The 20,552-nt window shown below is 39.6% G+C and overlaps 1 protein-coding gene across 5 annotated transcripts in view; it reads right to left on the bottom strand.

Annotated features, from left to right (window-relative positions):
- The window catches only part of pard3aa (par-3 family cell polarity regulator alpha, a), a 469,619-nt gene that overhangs the window by 182,056 nt on the left and 267,011 nt on the right, over positions 1-20,552 (bottom strand). For all 5 annotated transcript variants that reach the window (XM_066683465.1, XM_066683467.1, XM_066683466.1 and 2 more), the window contains one exon: positions 10,791-10,977. In XM_066683465.1, coding sequence (XP_066539562.1) covers positions 10,791-10,977 — 187 coding nt within the window. The remainder of the gene's footprint in view (positions 1-10,790; positions 10,978-20,552) is intronic.

The raw sequence follows: 20,552 nt of genomic DNA, 5'->3' as shown, positions 1-20,552 counted from the left end.
CCGTAAATCACAGTCTCTAATGGGAACCATGGGCTTTGTACAACAACGGTTGTGTTAACGTTAAGCATTGTTACTCATTGTGTATACACGTGTTGTTTTTGGGATTAAACATACTTTTCTGTCCCAGTTCAGACAGATCAGTAGTTTTTCCATTCCTTGTTGCTCCATCTGGCTTTTGCTGACTTTTATCACTGGCCACCAATCCAAGGAACATTTGAACCTCTTCAAGTGCAACACCATGGCACACTTTTACAAGCCCCAGTTCAGTGTCGGATAAAACAATGTGATCGCTGATGTATCTTGGAGATTTTTCAAGCGGCTAGTTTGTGCTGGGTGTCTGCATTTCGCTGTGCAAACAGGTTTCTGTGGCCAATCAGCGCTCTGTAATGTCAGATTTAGTCCCTACTCACTTTTAGTGGCCAAGTTCCAGATTTGCCTGGAGAAAAAAGCAGAAGAGCCAAGCCGAGCAGGTATCATGCAGGCTAAAAGTACCATTAATGTCAACAACACGCATACCAAGTTGGACTCACATACACATGTATGGGAACGCTGAATAAACACATTTACTAAAGTGACACAAATATATCTGGAACAAAAAACTATTTATCCTACAAAACTGAAAGACACAAAAGTTGTATGTGTTTGTGTACGTGTTACAGACACCATATCTTCAGCACTGCCACTTGACAGACTGCCAATCTTGTCTCCAAAAATAATTATCCACCTGTGACATCTCACAGAGAGAGTGAAGATCAGTCTACTCTTCTTTTCTCACACCCAATCAACCTTTCTCTGTCTCTCGTGGTACTGGCGGCAAATCCAGTGGAAAGTAGTTTCCACTTTTCTTTAACTAACTTCCTTCCATCTGAACTAGCCATGCTCCACTCACATATGCCTCCATCAAAGCAACAGCTGTATGGTCAAACTAGCTTTACAGAGCATGCAATGTGGTGGGAAACCCTACTGTTAGATGGTACTACCCCCAAAGGAGGATTTCAGGTTTACGAGTGAGCTTGCGGTCAAGGCCCAACAGGTGGGTAGATGTTGATGAATGATTCATGGAAGTGCGGTGCAAAACAGGTCATGTTTATTAGTGCGACAAAACAAACAAAAGAAAACATGGGAAGAAAATACTGTGAATACATACAATATTTTACAAGGGGTTACTGGCTGTAGCTGCAGTCCAGCCTCTTAAATTCTCCTGAATCATCGGTGAGGCTGAAACTTCTAATACACACAGAGGCATACACCGACAGAGGACACTAGCAGTTGGTTTAGGTGTTACTCATTACTCACTGATAGAACCAGAGCTCCGCACCCAAACCATACTATTTCCTACACCAGGAGTGAACATCATAAATTAATCTGCATCACAGATCTGCATTCACATGACATGATATGATCATTGACCCATATTTAATCTTTTCTCTTTTCAGGAACTGGTGAAAAGTGACCCCTCATCTCTGCAACAGTGGATCCTCCGAACTCAGAAAAGAGAAGCACTCGCAGGCTACACCTAAAGAAAACCCTCCTATCAAGGATTCCTGTTAAGGGTGTTTTCACATGATACACAGCAAAACCACTTTGTGCTGGCGATGCCATTTTGCACTCTGATAACAATTTCAAATTTACGAGGCCACTGCATATATTAATTTGTCCTGTTAGCAACAAGCCTGCTTAAAAAAACTGATTAAAAACGTGCGCTGAACACCGCTTGAAGCCAAGCAGAGCGCAAAGAGGTGACGCGCAGAATGCTTGTCATGAGAAAGCCCCCCCTCCACCTTGCGGCAAGCGATGCGCAGAATGTTTGTCATGTGAAAGCCCCTTAAGTCCGATATATACATAAGTTTAACAATTACAATTTTATATAACGTCTCAGGCTGGTGATGGTGTACATGGTTCACCACTTCACATATACCTACAGCAACATAGTGTTTCCAATTTAAAACAGGAAAATAAACTTCTGAACAAAAACCTTGCAACTCCAAAGTGGTACGTTTTCACCAGAAAGCGGATTTTTTTTTCAAGCACTCCAATACTACATTCATTCATAACAGAAATTTCATTCAAAGTTTTTTTTTCCCCAAAATGTTCCCAATGGTGGAGAGAGACAATTTTTCTCAGATTGTGACAATATGTCTCACACAGAATTGCCTAGACTCTTATTCAAAATTCGTCTTCTAAGCACTATCTTTTAATCTAACAGACTTCCGGTAAATGCACAATATATTTTAAATACATTTCCACTTTGAATCTTCTTCCCTCCTCATCTCTCTCTCGGCTCAGTAGGGATGGAGTTCTTCACGGTGTCTGCAAGCTGTGTTCAAAGCAAGGAGGCTATTACTTTTTCAAAGATAGAACAGCCTCCTACAGATCAAAGGCCAAGGGCAGCAGCATGCCCCCCCCCCACACACACACATACACACAACCCTATATGTACAGCACACATTTGAGCAGTGTAGCAAAGTTAATAATCTCCTGAGAAAAGCCAAGAGCTGCCCGGTCAGTTGAGGTGAAAGAATCTAAATAAGCAAAGGGTTATTTATGGTAATTCTGAAAAAGGTCCAATCAGAGTAACCACAAGTGAAGAGACATTTATACACATACCATCAAACACGGGGGAAAATAATTTTGTATATAAAAATGCATGTAGGTTTAAAAGTATAAAGCCCAATAAAATGGCAATTTGCTAGTTCTTCAGACTGATTAAAAACAAATAAGGAATTAATTAGTTGCTTGCATTTCCTCTAATAGAATATAATGGAATCATCTATCACATTGTATTTTATTTGTCTCCTCTTTCAATGTTCCATTCATTCATTCATTCATTATCTGTAACCGCTTATCCAGTTCAGGGTCGTGGTGGGTCCAGAGCCTACCTGGAATCATCGGGCGCAAGGTGGGGAATACACCCTGGAGGGGGTGCCAGTCCTTCACAGGGCAACACAGACACACACACACATTCACTCACACACTCACACCTATGGACACTTTTGAGTCGCCAATCCACCTACCAACACGTTTTTGGACTGTGGGAGGAAACCCATGCAGACACGAGGAGAACACACCAACTCCTCACAGACAGTCACCGGGAGCGGGAATCAAACCCACAAACTCCAGGCCCCTGGAGCTGTGTGACTGCGACACTACCTGCTGCGCCACCGTGCCGCCCCATCTTTCAATGTTTGTACGACTCAATTATGAAAATTCAGATTCAAAATAAAGTGAATTGTGGTACACTCAAAAATCATAAACATACTTAATTTTTCATTTGATTGAAAATGATTTTCATTTGTATTTATTTTTTTAATTGTATTATTTTATTTATTTATTTATTTATTTATTTTTGACAAATGATTCTCATACATTCATTCACACACATACAATTCTCCATTGTTCTTTAAAGTGACCATTGATTGTCTTAATCTAACAAACCCCAGTATGACCTAAAATATATGCTACAGTCTATCTCGACAAGCCTTCTATGTCAAAGCCTAGAGTAAACACTCTGGTCAACAATTTACACAGAATTACACACACGCGTGCACACACGCACACCCCCACACACAGAGCTGAGGACTGTACCACTCTGCTGCACTCCATCACGTTCAATTAGGCTTCTAGAGCACCTTCAATAAATTCCTAAGAATAAAACAGCGACAGGCCAACATACCTTCCATAACAAGCTAGCAGTCACTTTTAAACAGCAACATAAATTCCCACACACATATGCACTCACACACACATACGTCTATAGTACTATATGTCAATCATTGTATGTAATCATGATAGATACATTTCCTAATAAGGTCCAGCAACAGCAGGAATGCAGTCAATGTTTAAAACCTCTATTTGAGGTTGAGATAGATCATTACTGCTCCCACAGTGGTGTCCACAACCAACGTGTTAGAGCAAGATGTTTTTTTTTCCTTTATAGCTTCTGTGATATATGAATTAGAATCATATATCACAGAGACCACACAGAGCAACACAGTTCGAGTTGCCTCATGGAGTGATGCAGAACTTTCATGTCAACTAATAGATACCTGTGCTAGTAAACTTTGTGCTTGTGATGAGGGGAAAGGGAGGACCTTTCCCTCAAAACAAAAAAACCGTTATCCCAGGATGGCTGAGGCATCACTGGAGACCTCCTGACAGGGCTGAAGTTTATACCACTGTGCCACTCTCGAGCCCCCAGCTTCTCTGCTTCCATGCTAGATTTACAACATTCTGCAGATGACATTACATCTGGAGCTGAGAGTGCAGTGCTAAAGCTCTGCAGCACACTGTCCTCGATCCATCACAAACATGCTTCTGCAGAAATTTTTCAATATATTTTCAATATGAAGATAATGGATAGTCCACTTAGAATCCAAAACAGTGCCTAGGAGTGTGTTCTGCTCAGCCTCTGGCTGCACTGAAGATAAATATAAGAGGAACACTGTCCAGCATAGCATCCCACTTACACACACACACACACACACACACACACACACACACACACACACGCAGCATTAATAAAAAGCAGAAGGTGATAAAAGCTTCCTCACACATTTCCAATATCCATTTACCAATGTGTACGCATTCACACAAACCCATACATACACGCAAAGCAACAAACGTTTTCCACCATTATTTTACTTTACTATAAAAAAAAAGCTGCAACTGAGGAAGGGATATCTCAACAAAACTTATAAATAAATAAATGGATAGTTGGACATTTATATGTCTGCAAGTATCAATTTGGATTAGCCTCCATGCTAAAGTAGTGGTGTTTTTTTTTTTTTATTAATTTTTTTATTAATTTTTATTAATGTATCGATTTATTTTAAGAGAAAAGGCAGACAATATGGACAACAAGCCATTTTCCATTGTATTATAATGAAAAGGTATTTCAGGTCCTGTTGAAAAGCAAACCCATACACACATTCGAAAATACGCATGCACATGACCATCACCCAACGGCCTAAGAAACCCACTGACAAACGGCTCTTTTTGTGGCTGTAATAAGCTAGCAGTGCAGCTAATCGCAACGCAAATAACAAACATCCATCACCCACGACAACCTCTCCACACAGAGCCAGAGGAGAGACACAGAGAGAGAGAGAAGACGATGAAGGAACTAGAAGAGGGAGAGAGAGAGAGAAAACCAGTGTTCCATCCAGACTGAATGCTGTACACTCGCTCCATTATTCATTCAGAAGCTATCAGAATGGATTTCTGCCACATGTGACACATCTGTCCTATCTCTCCTGCTGAGAGCCAAGCCGTTAGTACATGTCCTGTGCCTACCTCCACATAAAACAGACGTGTGTGTGTGTGTATGCTGGCACACTCACGCACACACAAAAACAGCCAGTGTGTATTTTCTCTCCTACCTAACTGAACACCCCCTAAAGTCTCTAAATTAACACTAAAGGTACAGAATCATGAGCTACCTTCCAATTCTAGACTGCAACCTTAGAAGGCTGCATTTCTCCATTGTTAAGACACCGCTATACATGTACGCAGTGGAGAACATCAGCCTGCACTGTGAGATTTGAAGGATGCATGTCATTTCCATGAAAGAAAAACGTTTTCACAAAAATATGCCCCAAAGTTTTTGTTAATGTCCCCAGGTGTAGCGGATGGCGCTCCATCTCTCTAGTGAATGCAGTTCCACTGCTCCTCAACCAGATGCTGGGGAGGCTTCACTCTACTCTAGCTGATGACTGGCATTGGGAATGGTGCCCTTGGATGATCCTTCTGAAAGGCATTTTATTTTTTCAAATGATATTATGATCCAAAATATTTGTGCACTTGTATCTCTGTGTCAGTAATGGGTTTAATCACTATGCACATGCCAAAAGACAACAACAATCATGCTACTCTCAAAAAATTGCTTACTGCACTGTATCTGTATGTGAATTCATTCCAGAGCTTACAGACCCACTGTAATGCAGGTGTAAAATGGCAGTGTTCCACCTTAGCCTTGTTACCCAAGATACAAAGGAACAGAAGGCTCTCTCACACATTCTCTCATTCTCATTTTCTCTCTCTCTCACACACACACACACACACACACACAGACACACACACACACACAGACACACACAGGCAAATTGTTTCTAAGATTGCGTTGTAAAACTGGGTCACTGTATAAGACCGTCTCCAGTGAGCTGTGGCTTTGCTCCTGCTAAGCAGCCGTCATTAATCTTCCAAACAGCCATGTTAATGTGCTAATGAGAGAGATGTGAGCATGCACCGCCCCGAACTACAGCTGGATCACAGCGAGGGAGCAAGGAAGCAAGAGAAGGAGATGAAGGAAGGCGCAAAGAGGTGTGTCCCCTCCCCACTCTACCAGTAATTACTGATCTTATATTTTTAACTTTCAAAGAAAACACAGTAATGATTTTTTAGGTTAATGATGGTGAGGAGGACTTACAGAAGTCACCTGACTTCAGGCACCAAGCAGATGTAGCTTTAAGTGTGTAACTACACACACTATTAAAAACGTAATTTTCAGTGAAAGCCCATGTTTTTTATTCCAAATATTTTTGGAGCATTTCTATCCGTACATTCATCATAATCTACAGCTGCTGTGTTCAAATCATGTTGTAAACCAAAAACAGAGACAATTTTCTTTAGACTGGGATGATAAGGAAAATCAGATACTGAATCCCGGTTCAGGCAGGAATGCCAGTGCTAATCCAAACAAAGACCTTGAGAAAGATTTACTTAACTGTATTAGACCAATATTTACAGTTTTAACCTGCCATATGCTTCTTATATTTTAAATAGTCTCCATCGGGAGATTGTCCTCACATCTGGAAAGGCTTTAGACTTAATGTTGGAACTTTTCTGGGGCATAAGATTGCATTCAGACACACAAAAAAAATATTAGTCAAGTCAGGCACTGATGAAACATTACCACATCTCATCAGTTCCAATGCATCTTTAGACTCATGTGCAGTTGCTCTACGGTGTCCCATTCCATTGGCAATTTTCTTCTATCAGAAACATGCAAGTTATGGATTCACACCTCAATATATTTTACCAAATTGCTACACTTTAACATGAATTCTGAATTCTGCAAAAATAAAAGGATAATTTAGACCAAATATAAATACCTTATCCCCTTTGTGTTGAAAGCTAAACAGCTTCAACTTGCTTGGGAAGTTAAACTGACTCTGACTCAGTCTCTAAGTTAAGAACTCTTCCTGTTTTCCTTCTTTTCCTCCATGTTTACCTCATATCTGTGTTTTGTCTTTATCCCTCACAGCCAGCGGTTGGCGATATAAACAGTAGTCATGTTGATGGCGGTGACAATGATAAAGATGAATGTTGAATGACTGATTCACATGCAGTGCCCTAGAGTAGTGTGCATCACTGTTTGCGTGTTTACAACGTAACAGGCCCTAGAACTGTACAAACAAACAAGAAAACAAATAAATAGGAAAACCCACAAAATGGGAATAAGGTCCCAGCCTCTGTATTAAAATATAACACGGCACACCGGACCTCATGTGACCCTTACCTCTCTGTCACACACACACACACACACACACACATAAATACAGAGAGAGAGAGAGAGAGAGAAAGACAGAGAGAAAGAGCGAGAGAAGCATGGCATGCAGGTTAGGCTTTTTAGACATGAATAATTTAGAATAACCGGAGGCACTGTTATACTTGCACTGAGCAGTGTGTGTCTGTGTGTGTGCGTGTGTGTATTTGCTATGGCTCTAATCCATGATGACAAACCTCTGACACTGAACGAAGAAGAGCACATGAAGTAAAAGCCACTCATTAATAAACAGCGAGGGTCTGGTGGGGTAGCATTTGAGATGATACATTTATTTATTTATTTATTTGTTTGTTTGTTTGTTTGTTTGTTTGTTTGTTTAAAATCCCAAGGGACAAAGATTAAAAGATTGAAACTGAGAAACAAATTACCTCAGTCACTTACTTTAAGGGCCTGTGCTTTAATCTAATTTAATAATTAAAGTTGCCCTCACACGGACCAATCACACAACAACTTATACTTGACACACATTTCTGAGACCCATCCCATACCAGAATGTGTATTGTTTCCTGAGCCACAGGAAGAGAGAATCATTCAGCTACCACACTGAAGAAAAGAAAAAAAAAAAAAAAATAATAATATATATATATATATATATATATATATAATAGTAGTAGTAATAATAGTAATAATTCCCTAGTAAATATAATCACATACACATCAAATGCATCGTGAGCACATTTCCTATTTTTTCCAGCCAATATGTTACACATATTGTTACACATAGATATTGTGTACAGAGATCTGCAGATAAAACCACATTTAGGTAAGTCAAGTAGACAATGAAAAGCCATGTTCTGATTTTTGTAGACATAAAACAAAACATTATTCTCCATGACACACTAACCACTAAACAACCCCACTACCCCCTCTGTAGTTCCTGTTCCTGTCAATGTCACAGTAATGAGCGCTTGACCAAGAAACTAAATCCTGGAGCTATTCCAAGACCACTTCAGTAAAGACCCCTCCACCACCACAACAGCATTGCTTTTACCCTAACAACAGCTGCTCACATGACCTACAGTGGCACACCATACAAAGTACAACAAATACATCACTGCTGCAGTGTGATTCATTCAGTCCTCATTGAGCGCAGGCTAACCAAAAGGGTTTTGTATCATGCTGTAGATCTCTGCTGGAGCAACGGCAGCTCCTCACGGGGTTTGAATGTGTTAGGAGTTTGTGTGGTGGGGCTCAGAGCCCGGGGCTGTTGTGATTTAGAACAGCCTCTAATTAAACTTATACCCGTTGTGACAAGTTGTCATGTCACAAGTCATAAAACAACAGGCTGTGGAGCGACAGAGCCCATGAAGTTTCTTTAGTTAATATCCCTGTGCCGTTTAAGATAGAGAAGCACACACATCCAGTTGGGAGCAGTTAAGCCGCACCAGCACTCACGCACACACACACAAACATACCCCAAACAAATTTCAAATAAAAATCACTAGTGCAGCTTATGTTAAAATGTTAGTTATATATAAACACAGTCAAACTGTACCATAGGATTTTGAAATATTTTGAAACAATATTTGTTGTAAATAAAGTGATAGCCAATGTTTGGCTTTAGTTTTTACTGTATTCTCATTCATTCATTATCTGTAACCGCTTTTTCCAATTAAGGGTCACGGTGGGTCCGGAGCCTACCCAGAATCATTGGGCGCAAGACAGGAACTCAACCTTTTGGGAGCGCAAGTCCTTCACAGGGCAACACACACACACACACTCACACCTATGGACACTTTTGAGTTGCCAATCCACCTACCAACGTGTGTTTTTGGGCTGTGGGAGGAAACCGGAGCACCTGGAGGAAACCCATGTGGACACAGGGGGAACACACCAACTCCTCACAGACAGTCACCCGGAGCGGGACCTAAACCCACAACCTCCAGGTCCCTGGAGCGGTGTGACTGCAATACCTGCTGCGCCACCGTGCCGCCCTTTGACTATTTTGACTGAGCAGAAATTTCTCAAATTGCTCCAAACTCCTTTCATAGTGCACCTGGAGAACCAAATAAGATATGTTGACACATTACTGATCCCAAGAGAACTTGAAGTGCCACAAATGAAAAACATATTGCACGTAAGTCCTGGAATATGAACCTGGCTCTATTTGTAAATTAAAGACATTAAACTGACGTAACATTACAGCACAATGGTCTCTCTGTATCTTTAAGATGTATCTCAGGAAAAAATAAAATACACAGAATCAGTCATAAAAGGCAACTAGAGAAATGTGCTACAGTTTGAGGACCATCTATCAAAATACATTTATTTGAAGTCAAATTAATTACCTCTTGCAATGAGCCTCACGTTCCTATGAGTATTAAATACACAACATCAATGTCATTTATATCACTGTTTACTTATATGTATTTATTTTTACATTCATATAGTGCCTTTCTAGACACCCAAGGACACTTTACTATCAACACTGCACAGAACACCATTCCATTCAACACACACACACACACACACACACACACACTTCAGCTCAGTAGTTACTCTCAGTAATAAATATACCATTAATCTTTCTTTATAAAGTAAATATAAAATTACACACACACATATTCTGTCAAGCTTTCCACAAGTTCGAGTGTGCGAGTTCACACAGAGTTCATGTGGCATCATTCACGCACTCATGCACACACCCACTGCCTGCACAAACAAAGCTCAGGTAAAGATGTGTAAAGAAAACATTTTATGGACACCTTATTTGAGAGGGAATGGGTGATGTCATCTGAAAGCCACCCATGTTTTTCCAAGGGAAGGGAGGCTTATCAATCTGATGAACTACATCTAATATCCTACATTCATTTGTTTCAACCGAATAAGTGCTTTGACCTTTCAGTGACAGAGAACACATTTCAGTCAGAGTTTGCAGATGAATGCCACCCACCTCTACTCCCTTAAGAAAAGAATTCCATTTTAATGAAAGATCAAGTTTCAATTATATCTGATATCTTTAATGCAGCTAGGTTGTAACCTATGTATAAATAAATATGCTTTATCAGAAAAATAACCACAAACAGTAACCAGAGAGGTAAAGATTATCTGAATTTCTGCAAATTCTGGTATTATAATTTGAAGAAAGCACTTTGAGTGTTGAAAGCTATAAAAAAACATGAAAATAGTAATTTCCATGACATTAAATTATTGAAACCTTTAAGTTTTTCTGCCTATAGATAGATAGACAGATATAAATAAATAAAAAAAAAGTACATCATCTTACCATTCTTCCTGATTCTGTGTATCTTTGGGCCAGGAGGTGGGGACATCTGTCACAAATCCCATGTCATCATGAGAGCTGGAAGATGATTGGTCAGACAAGCGGACAGGAAGCACGGGTGGTCTGTCGTCTTCGATGATGACGGTGTCATCCTGAGGCATGTTCACAGTCGGGGACAGCTGGTAGTTACCTGAGAGACATTACACAAAGAAAGGGTCAGTGTAACAACACACAGTAATAAAATCACAATCCACAAGTCTGGCTGGCTGAAAGGTGAACAATGTTATAAAAAGTTATAACAAGTAGGAATAGAGACATAGTAGACATGGAGTAATACAAAGGTTTCGTGACTGGTATCCCTATCAAATTTGAAGGAGAAAAAAAGGTTTAATACTAAGCAAGGGAACTGGGTTTGTAACCAGAAGGTTGCCGGTTCAATCCCCAGAGCCGGCAGGTCATGACTAAAGTGCCCTTGAGCAAGGCACCTAACCCCCAACTGCTCCCTGGGTACCGTGGCTAGGGCTACCCACCGCTCTGAGCATGTATGCTTACTGCCCTCTAGTGTTCACTAGTGTGTGTGAAAATGTGTGTTTCACTGCATGGATTGGTTAAATGCGGAGAACATATTCATGCCTGTACAAGCACAATGGCCAATAAAGTGATTCTAAAGCTAATTCTTGGTGGATTTCGGGATGTCTACCTAATGTCACAACGAATATAAAGTGCTCTGGTGTCTTGAGTGAAAAAAAGAATGTCAGATGTATGACATATTGTAACAATGTCAAATGTAAATAATCTCCTGTATTAGTAATTAGTTAGAAAAAAATCTCTACTGACTCTCAGATCTCAATTGTTGCATGCCTCAAAATGTGGATATTCTGTTCCTACCTTTCTTACCAGTGCATAAACAAAAGTGACAACTGTTAAATCCTTAAAACTGAATGAATTTCTTTTATTAATGTTACTATATAAATAATCCACTTAGTTTAACTGCTTGCTGGCAATATTAATATATCTGTGGGATCTTAAGTTTATCCAACACTATGAGACATACACATCAGTCAGACTCCACTAAAATGTTGCTTTTTTCTTAGACAATGAGCCAGCCATCCATTAAATGAAATGTGATACATACACATGTTGAGAATTACAGCGACCGATCTAATTTTAAATGTGAAATCCTTGAGCTCCCCTCTACTTGACTCAAAGTGCATTTATTTTCATTATCAGTGTCATTTTACAATTTTACAAGCTTAAGTGCAATTGCATATAATTGCAACCAGAGGGGAAAAAAATAGATATATTTACCTTGGCCTCCAAGTGATAATACAAACTCATTCAATTTCTGAGGGCCTCCAAGAGTGACAAATTTACTTTAATGGAAATGAATTAGGGTTTAATATTTTGCCGTATCAAACTGAAAGCACAGAGTTTAAGGTACCTGCTGCCTTAAATGGCATGCCTTAATGAGTGCTCGCGGACAGACTTTAACTGGGACTCAGTCGAGTTTAAGACTACACTAAAGCTCAAAGTGAAGGCAGAAGTGTATGATTTAGTTGGTGAAAGGTCAGAGTCTTCATTTCACATCTCAATGCCTTCAATCTATGGCTATTTCCTTTAATAACCCATGCAAATCTTTCCCCCTGCTCGCTCCAGGCACAAGGGGCAGGAGAAATATAGGGGCTGACCTTCATGCCATTACTGCCCATATTTCAGAATGAAATTGCAAAGTAAATAAAATGGTTCTGATGGGGTCTTAGAGAACTAACTCCAATAACTACGCAGTTTTGAGTGGTGGACTTTAGACTTTTTTTGGTGGAGGAGGCAGAAGATTTGGGATTGGAGAAATGGGATTGAAGAAAAAATAAACAAATAAATAAATAAATAAATAAAACACTCAACCTACTACTACTATACACACACACACCAAAGGACTCCAGCCTCAGCTTAAGGTAATTCAATAAAGATCATCTTAAGGGACTGAGAGGAGCTCAGCTCTGATCAGTGAAAGTTCGTTAACTTTCGCTCAGCCTAATCAGATTGGCAGAGAAATTAACAGCACTGTGATTAGCATTCAGCTGCTCCAGACGTTCATTAATAAATCATTAAACCCGCTTGCAAGACAAGCAGGACACAATGTCCAGCTCATTTCATGGTTAAATACAACAGTTCACGTGTGTGAGCTGAAATTTCACATTAAAATAGAAGCATTTCTGAGCACATGCAAGCCTCTACAGTCCTCGCTGTCAGTCAGGACAGCTCAAAGACTTTCAGCAGCATATACACCACAAAAAGGGAACCCCACACGAGGTGGCTCAGGGTCTAAGTGGCAGTTGGAGCCTCCTGAAGAAAATATGAGGGAAATTTCCTTTGATTTAATCAACAGCGCTTGCATGCTTTCATCAACAGACATTGACGGGACAGGAAGAAATCATGCGGAGCCTCATCTGTGTTCTTTTCTCCAAGAGCTGATGTTGAAGACAGGGTAGGCAGTGCTTAGGGTCAGGGCAGCAGATCGATTAGAATGACCCCAGAGGCTGACCAGAGGCTGAGATTGGTAGAGGAGCCCCTGGCTTCAGTAATCTGATTTACGGGTTGCAGCGTAGTTGCATCACTGGATCAAAGCTGCACTGCTTTAGGAGCAGATTGCAGACATGATGGGGTCTGAGAACAGACTCGGCCTTGAACATTCATCATCCTGGTCTGGATGTTCACTCACAGATTAACCATGCAGTCCAAACCTTGGAACACTCACACTTTCATACACAGCAGAGAAATGAAAGAATCACTGTTATGAAATGGAGGTTATGCCTCAAACATATACACATTCTCCAGGCCAGATGTAGCCCTATCAGACTAAACATCTGAAGATGACTTATTGTTTTGCTGCTAGATTGCTGAAAAACTCCCTTTCACAAAAGGATACACCTCTAAAACTTACACAAAATTCCACATTATATGTTTAAAGCAACATTAGGGAGTATTTTGACAATAATTAAGCTTATTAAAAAAAGAATAAAGCTTTGGCTGTAGCTACACTGGGCTCGGCACTGCAGAAACTGCACTATGTACCTTTTGGACGAGGGAAGGAAACCACCCTGCTACATCCCTTTAATTTCAGTGCTCTAAGAAGGAATTAGTTAGTCATTTGTTCCCTATCTGGGTCCATGAGACTAGCATGAATATGGATATGGAATAAACATGAAATAAAAATAACTTCATGCCTCCAGACATTCATCCAATTTTTTCAGAAAAGTTACATTTTAAGAAAAAGGAAAGAATGTCAAAAGCTCATAAAGGCAAAAGTAAAATGTCAGAGACACCAATTGTACCACAGCTACACAGGGTCATCCTACCATGCAGAACACGCTCTTAATTGGCTCCATTTCTGAACACAGCCATGTTCTCCTGCTCTACTGGCAAGTAAAACCAAGCCTATCCAACGGACCTTGACTCGAGTGTCCGGCTCTCCGCACGAGAATGGCTCAGTGGCATTCGGCTTACCTCAGCTAAATGGCATTCTACAGCCAGAGCAACTCTAATGCCTCTAAAAGGTGAAAACAATTAACCAGGATGCAGGAGGGAAATGCAGCAGTCACAGTTCTGTTGTAATGTGCTAATTAGCATACTAGTGCGAACACACCCCTCTTGTTAAATATCACATGGGTATGATATATTAAAAAAAAAAGCAAAGAAACACTTATTACCATAAAGAATATTAAAGAAGATAGTGACCATTCTGGGGGAAACTTGACAGCTCATTCTAAAGACAAAAGTCAGCATTTAGTTATTGTTAAGGTTACTTATTAACAGTAGGCTTCAGAAAACGACCAGTCTACACAGTGGAGAATACAGTAAGGCACTAGCATGATCAGCCACAGCAGCTGAATGGTCAAACAAAACTGAGTTGGTGCCTCCTGAAGTAAAAAGCTCCCTCTCCAGGAAGATCTTCCAAACGTTAGCAACTGACAAATCCTTCTGACACCTCCTCTGCACCTTGTCTGGATCCATTAGCCAGCCAGGCTCTGAGAGCAACAGACGAGCAGTGTGCTGGAGGTGGAGAGAAGAGGTGGGTGGAAGCATTTCTCACTTTTTGCCTATTAAAGTGAGTGTAGAACACAGACAGGCCTGAACGAAGGCTTTTGGCTGAGGGGGGGGAACATACTGCTGCAGCAAAGTCCATGACCATGTTACACCATAAACATTGAATGAGTAATACTAAGCTAATCATTGTGAGAAAAAAAAACAAATGTACAAAATTCATGTACGTTAATCAATTTCTTCCATCATAAATATGGGCATAAATATCCTTACTTATGTTAAAAAAAGAAAAACACTAGCATTTTTGCATCTCCAAAACAGTGACTATACAGGACAAGGACAACCATAATTACTCATTACATCATGATATATTTGAGGGTATGTGTATGTATAAACAATTTTGGACTATTGTAATTGGTCCATTCATCATGGGTTTTCATTGCAGTGATTTCAAATGGTTTAAAAATAAATGAATAAATCAATAAGCCACAACATTATAACCACTGACAGGTGAAGTGAATAACATTGATTATTGTGTAACACTGGCACTTGTCAATGGGTCAAGGTCATGGGTATCCTGACCCATTGACATTTGGTCATTGAGAAGAGAGAGAGCAAACGAATTAACATGGATATGCAGTCACCATAAACAGCACGCTGTGACAACCTGTGTGTTCCTTTTCTCAAAACTAGAATTTTTTTTTTTACAGCTCAGTGATATATTAAATATGGGACATATTCATATTTATTGCCCTCTATAAAAGGTGCACAAATACTACTGACTGCTTAAACTTTTCATGTAAGGAATAGTTTATTATAATAATATTTTAATTTAATTATTATCTTAAGAATAATTTTAAGAAGAAATTAAAAAAGTGAGAAACATTTATTTGAAAAAAAAAACATTATAAAGAAAAATACAAATGAATAAATAAATAATAATAAAAACACTTAAAACATAAAACAACATAAAGCTCAAATGAAAGTAAACAGCTAAACAGCTAGGGTTTATTTTAGGGATATAAGGTTTTTCCCATATCAAAAATCACGTGTGTGTTCTGAGGCCATCTGACTATGGTCAGCTGGGGCCGGACCATCATGTCTTATGAAGGAGCTGTTTGTATTTCTAAGTGATGCTTTTGTTGACGCCATTCTCCTTGGCTTATGTGGACAGCCCAACGCTCTATTGCTGCTTCCTGTCACGCTGAAATCTAACAACGCTTTGCACAGTCTCCCCCCAAAACAACAAAAACACACACTCATGCTGCCTGGGGACAGACTCTGGCACCAAGGAGGTGCGGCAACCATCCAACTGCCGCTGACGCCATCTTGTGTGTCCTCAGTGGAGCTCAGATAAAAATATGACAGAGAGAGAGAGAGAGAGAGAAAGACAGATAGATAGATACTGAGATTCTTCCATGTCTTGACTAGATGTCATGGTCTGTGGGTGGGTAGGACACACCTCAGTAAAACTTGCTTTGAAGTGCTTCTTATACATGGAAAATGTGAATCCTGATTCTTGGAAGGCAATACAAATATATGGCAACCATCCAGCATCACATGTTCCACGCAAATACAGCACTTTAAGCTCCTTGATAATGTGAGAAGCAAAAACATTTGTACTGATTTGAACCTGTAAATGTTATATATACATTCAAAACAGCTTTGCTCCAAAAGTAGAGCATGACACTAAAGCACAGAATGACACTGGTGGGTTTTGTCACTTATTTGTGAACTGTCAGCCGAGTACAGAAAAATTACTGGGGCAAAGAAATGAAAGGTGTTCAATGTCCCCCTAAAACACCAGTGTAGTGTTTCTTGTGGACATTAGGGGTCCTGTCTTTATGTCTCCCTTGGTTAAAGAGTAGGCCTTGCCTAATGGGCTGACACTAGTAAGACATGAGTAGTTCAGTAGGATGGTGAAAGTTAACCTTTCTGGATGTGTAGGCCTCACTGAGGCGCTACTCTAAAACAAGGAAATCCTGTTTCAGGCTCAGGATTGCAGAATTACAGGGAGCAGGGTCACACTATTAGCTCTCCTATATTTTACACACTCCCAGAGGACTCTACACTAGAGCCTCCGATGACAGCCAACACTATTGATCAAAGATCATTAGCTAATCCATGCTGCCATGGATATAAAACCCATCCATTTAGTGGCTAATCATGAGAGAGAGATGCTGTTGAGAGGGGGGGTCATTTGGAATGGTACACATGATCACTCTCTGGCTTGTTTTAAGTCACCTCCCACTGATACAACATTGGCCTGGGTCATTGTTTTTTTTAATAGGCTTAGTTACAAGTATGTCAATATTCCTTTCCTCACAGACTAAACATAATTTTACATTTTAGGTCAAGTTAAATGAACTAAGAGTAGAAAAAAGCCAACATGTGGCATTAATCATAAATTCCCATGGACTAGCAAATAAGAGGCACAGCTTGCAAGCTTAGGTTAGGTCACAAATGTTCTATGAATAGCCTGGGAGGAGAAAGGGAAGTGAAAAAAAAAGTTTCAAAGTACAATAACACAATAATTCTCAAGATTGTTATTACTGAAGGGAATCTGTTTAGTCTCTAAACATAAGACAGAAAGATAGTGGTCACCAGAAATACAATTTCATAACACAAGGATATTACTTAGTGTTTACGTTATGTGTATTGACTTCTCACCAGCAATTATTTATTAATGTATTATTTTATTACAAATGTGCTATAGTTAGCAATACAAGTGTTACTGTACTGTAATAATGTTCCTATTTCTCTCAATGCTTCTGTTTCTTTTCATACGAATGCAAAACTGAATACTGAAATGATTTTATGTAATTTATGTAATATGTAATTCCAAAGAAGCAATAACTTCAATATCTTCTTATTTGTATTATCACCTTAACCAGAGAGAATTCATTTGCTTAACACTATCTCAACAACTCAAGAAAATTTGGGTTAATTTTGCCCACCCCTAAGTAGAGAAGGGTCAATACGCACCAAAGTGGCCTGCGTCACATTCCATTAGCAATGTGGTGCTAAACCCCACATCCGTTCTTATCCTCCTCCTTATTTGTCGCTCCCCTGAGCCTGCAACCTCCATGTACGGTGAGGTGAACTCTCAGCATTCCCTCCTCACCCTCACGCTCCTCTAGCTAAACACCCTAAACTCATGCTTCTTTATTTATTTGTTTGGTTTAAACCCAGTCCACTCTGCTGAACAGCAGGTCCAGAAGCAGTCAGCAGGACACTCAATTTACATCACAGTGTGAATTCCTGCTTGTAGTCAGACTTTTCAATTAAGACCAAGCTCCAGGCCCAGTCTGTGATCTCACTAATGCCCCTGACCACAGAGAAGAGAGACAACAGAGGGGAGCATCCTCATCTCACACACTCTGCACTTCACATGCTGATGGAGAGAGAGGGAGAGAGAGAGAGAGAGAGAGAGAGTCAGTCTAAGAAAGGGAAATCTTCAAGTAGTCTGTGTTTACGGCCCTCCATTTTATCCCCTTAACATCCCCTCAGCATCCACCTTGCCATCCATATTCTCTTTAACATTGGCATCCCAAACTCAACCACTTTCAATCCACATTCAAAATCACGTCCCGAACCGCATCCCCATTTGATTAGCATCTGTAATCCCATCAATATTCCCAACTCCCATTCGCATCCACATTCCCATTCCTATTGCCCTCTGCGTCCCTCTGCAACCCCCTTCCATCTTCATACCCCTGTTTTCTTCAGCATCCCCATGCAAATCTCCAGCCACAGTGGTCACAATATAAACACTGTTTTTCTGTCTGAAGCTGAAGTTACTCAGGATTGAGGCAAAGGGAAAGAGAAAGAAAACACTGGGAAGAAAAACAATGAAGAGAGTATTACAAACAGAGAATTTTCATTGGTTTAGTGTCAGTGCTATGCTATCCTGATACTAGTTATAGTAGGTAAAGGTAAAGCTGACAATGTCACTGGATGATGTCTTAGTAGCAGACAGAGGAATCACTCCTCTGAGAGAGAGAGAGAGAGAGAGAGAGAGTATATGTCGCCCTAATACACACCTACACAGACAGCTGGCCCATCCTTCTGACAGTGATACAACACCTCAGCCTATCAATCTGAGCAAGCTGCAGCAGGCGATCGATGAGTTGGCAGTGTGTAGATTAACTAGCCCATCCCTCCATCAATCTGACTGTTTACTTCAGTCACTGCGCTGCTGCCATGTTCCCCTTCGTTATTCCCTTTTGCTTTAAACAGAACTGAACACATCCTTCAGGCATCATTTTAGATCAATATTGAGCTGCATCAGTAAGTAAGAACACTGATAAACAGCTAGTAATGTCCACACTCAAGCATTGATTTTATCCAATAACAAGAACTTTCCCCATTAAGGGGGAGAAAAGAGAAAAAACAAATTAAAATCTCCAAAACAGCAACTTCACCGAAGAAAAAAAAATGTTTTGCTCTCACTGAATTGAAATGTAAAAAGACTCTGTCTGTATAATTGTGGAAAATTTTAATTGGCCTATTCCTCCTAAAATGTATACGCAGTATAATAAATAACAGCTGCCATTTCCTTTAAAGAAAACAAAATAAAATATAGAAAAATACACAAGTGAGCAATACAAGGATTTGCACACCCAGCTACTGCAGAAAAGAAGTAATGGAAGTTCATGGGCTGTCAGTTAGAAACATAGAAAATGCACGGATAACCAACCACAGAAGTCAAGCCAAGTCAAGTAATACAACATTTGGTAACTCAGTAAAATGGACATAATGTGGGACTAATACAGTCTTCAAGAGCATTGCAGTGTGGCATGTTCCACAAAAACATGTCTATTTACTATCAATGATATGCACCACAGTATCACAACAAATCTTATCCATTCATATCCATGTGCAGTTTTTTTTCCTGTGACACAGTAAAAGCCATTTAGCTGTTCTACCATAATAGCAATCATTCACAGCTCAGAGTAGCGTTTCCATACTATCCATTACATTCTAAAGCCTTTCTTAACTCTTACACTACTGATCCATATCTCCTTCCTTTCTCTGTAATTTAGAACATTGTTATACAAGCCTCTTCAATCCGTCAAACATTTCCATACCCCTATTTCATCTGCCGGTTCTAAAGTGCAGCACTTCGTTTTTTTTTTTCTTTCTTTTTTTTTAACATTTTAATGGGGATAACCTTTCCCCCAACAGCCATTTCAAACTTTGAGGCACTTCACTTCCTAAATCAACAGCTTTGAAAAGCACAGCTCTTTAAATAAATAAATAAATAAATAAATAAATCTCAGGAAATTGCTCTGAGGGAAAAAGTGAATTATTCTGACATATAAAGTTAGCCAAATTCTCCAGGTGTGCTGCTCCTTTAGGCAGAAAAGAGAAGGAATTTTACTTGGTGACAGCCTTACATATTTCACCATAACCAATGAAAGAGTAACTTAATTATTCTTGTGTTTGTGTAATGTGACAGGGAAACCAATTGTTTTATCAATACGAATACACTTCCAGATTCACTGGTGAAATTTATTTCAGTTATTTTCTAAAACAATAACTCAAACAAAATATAGTGTACAACGCTATAAGCTAGACATCAGAAGGTGTTTTATTCCATTATGTTTAATACATAAATTGTCCTTTATTAAATTATATTGTTACATTAATGACATTTTCTTGGGTACATTAAGGAATCATTAAATGGTAACTAATACAGTGTAACTTTGTATTCACTGCAAT

Source organism: Hoplias malabaricus, chromosome 10 (assembly GCF_029633855.1).
Source record: "Hoplias malabaricus isolate fHopMal1 chromosome 10, fHopMal1.hap1, whole genome shotgun sequence".
NCBI classification, from domain to species: Eukaryota; Metazoa; Chordata; class Actinopteri; order Characiformes; family Erythrinidae; genus Hoplias; species Hoplias malabaricus.
This window is presented reverse-complemented; position numbering and strand designations above follow the sequence as displayed.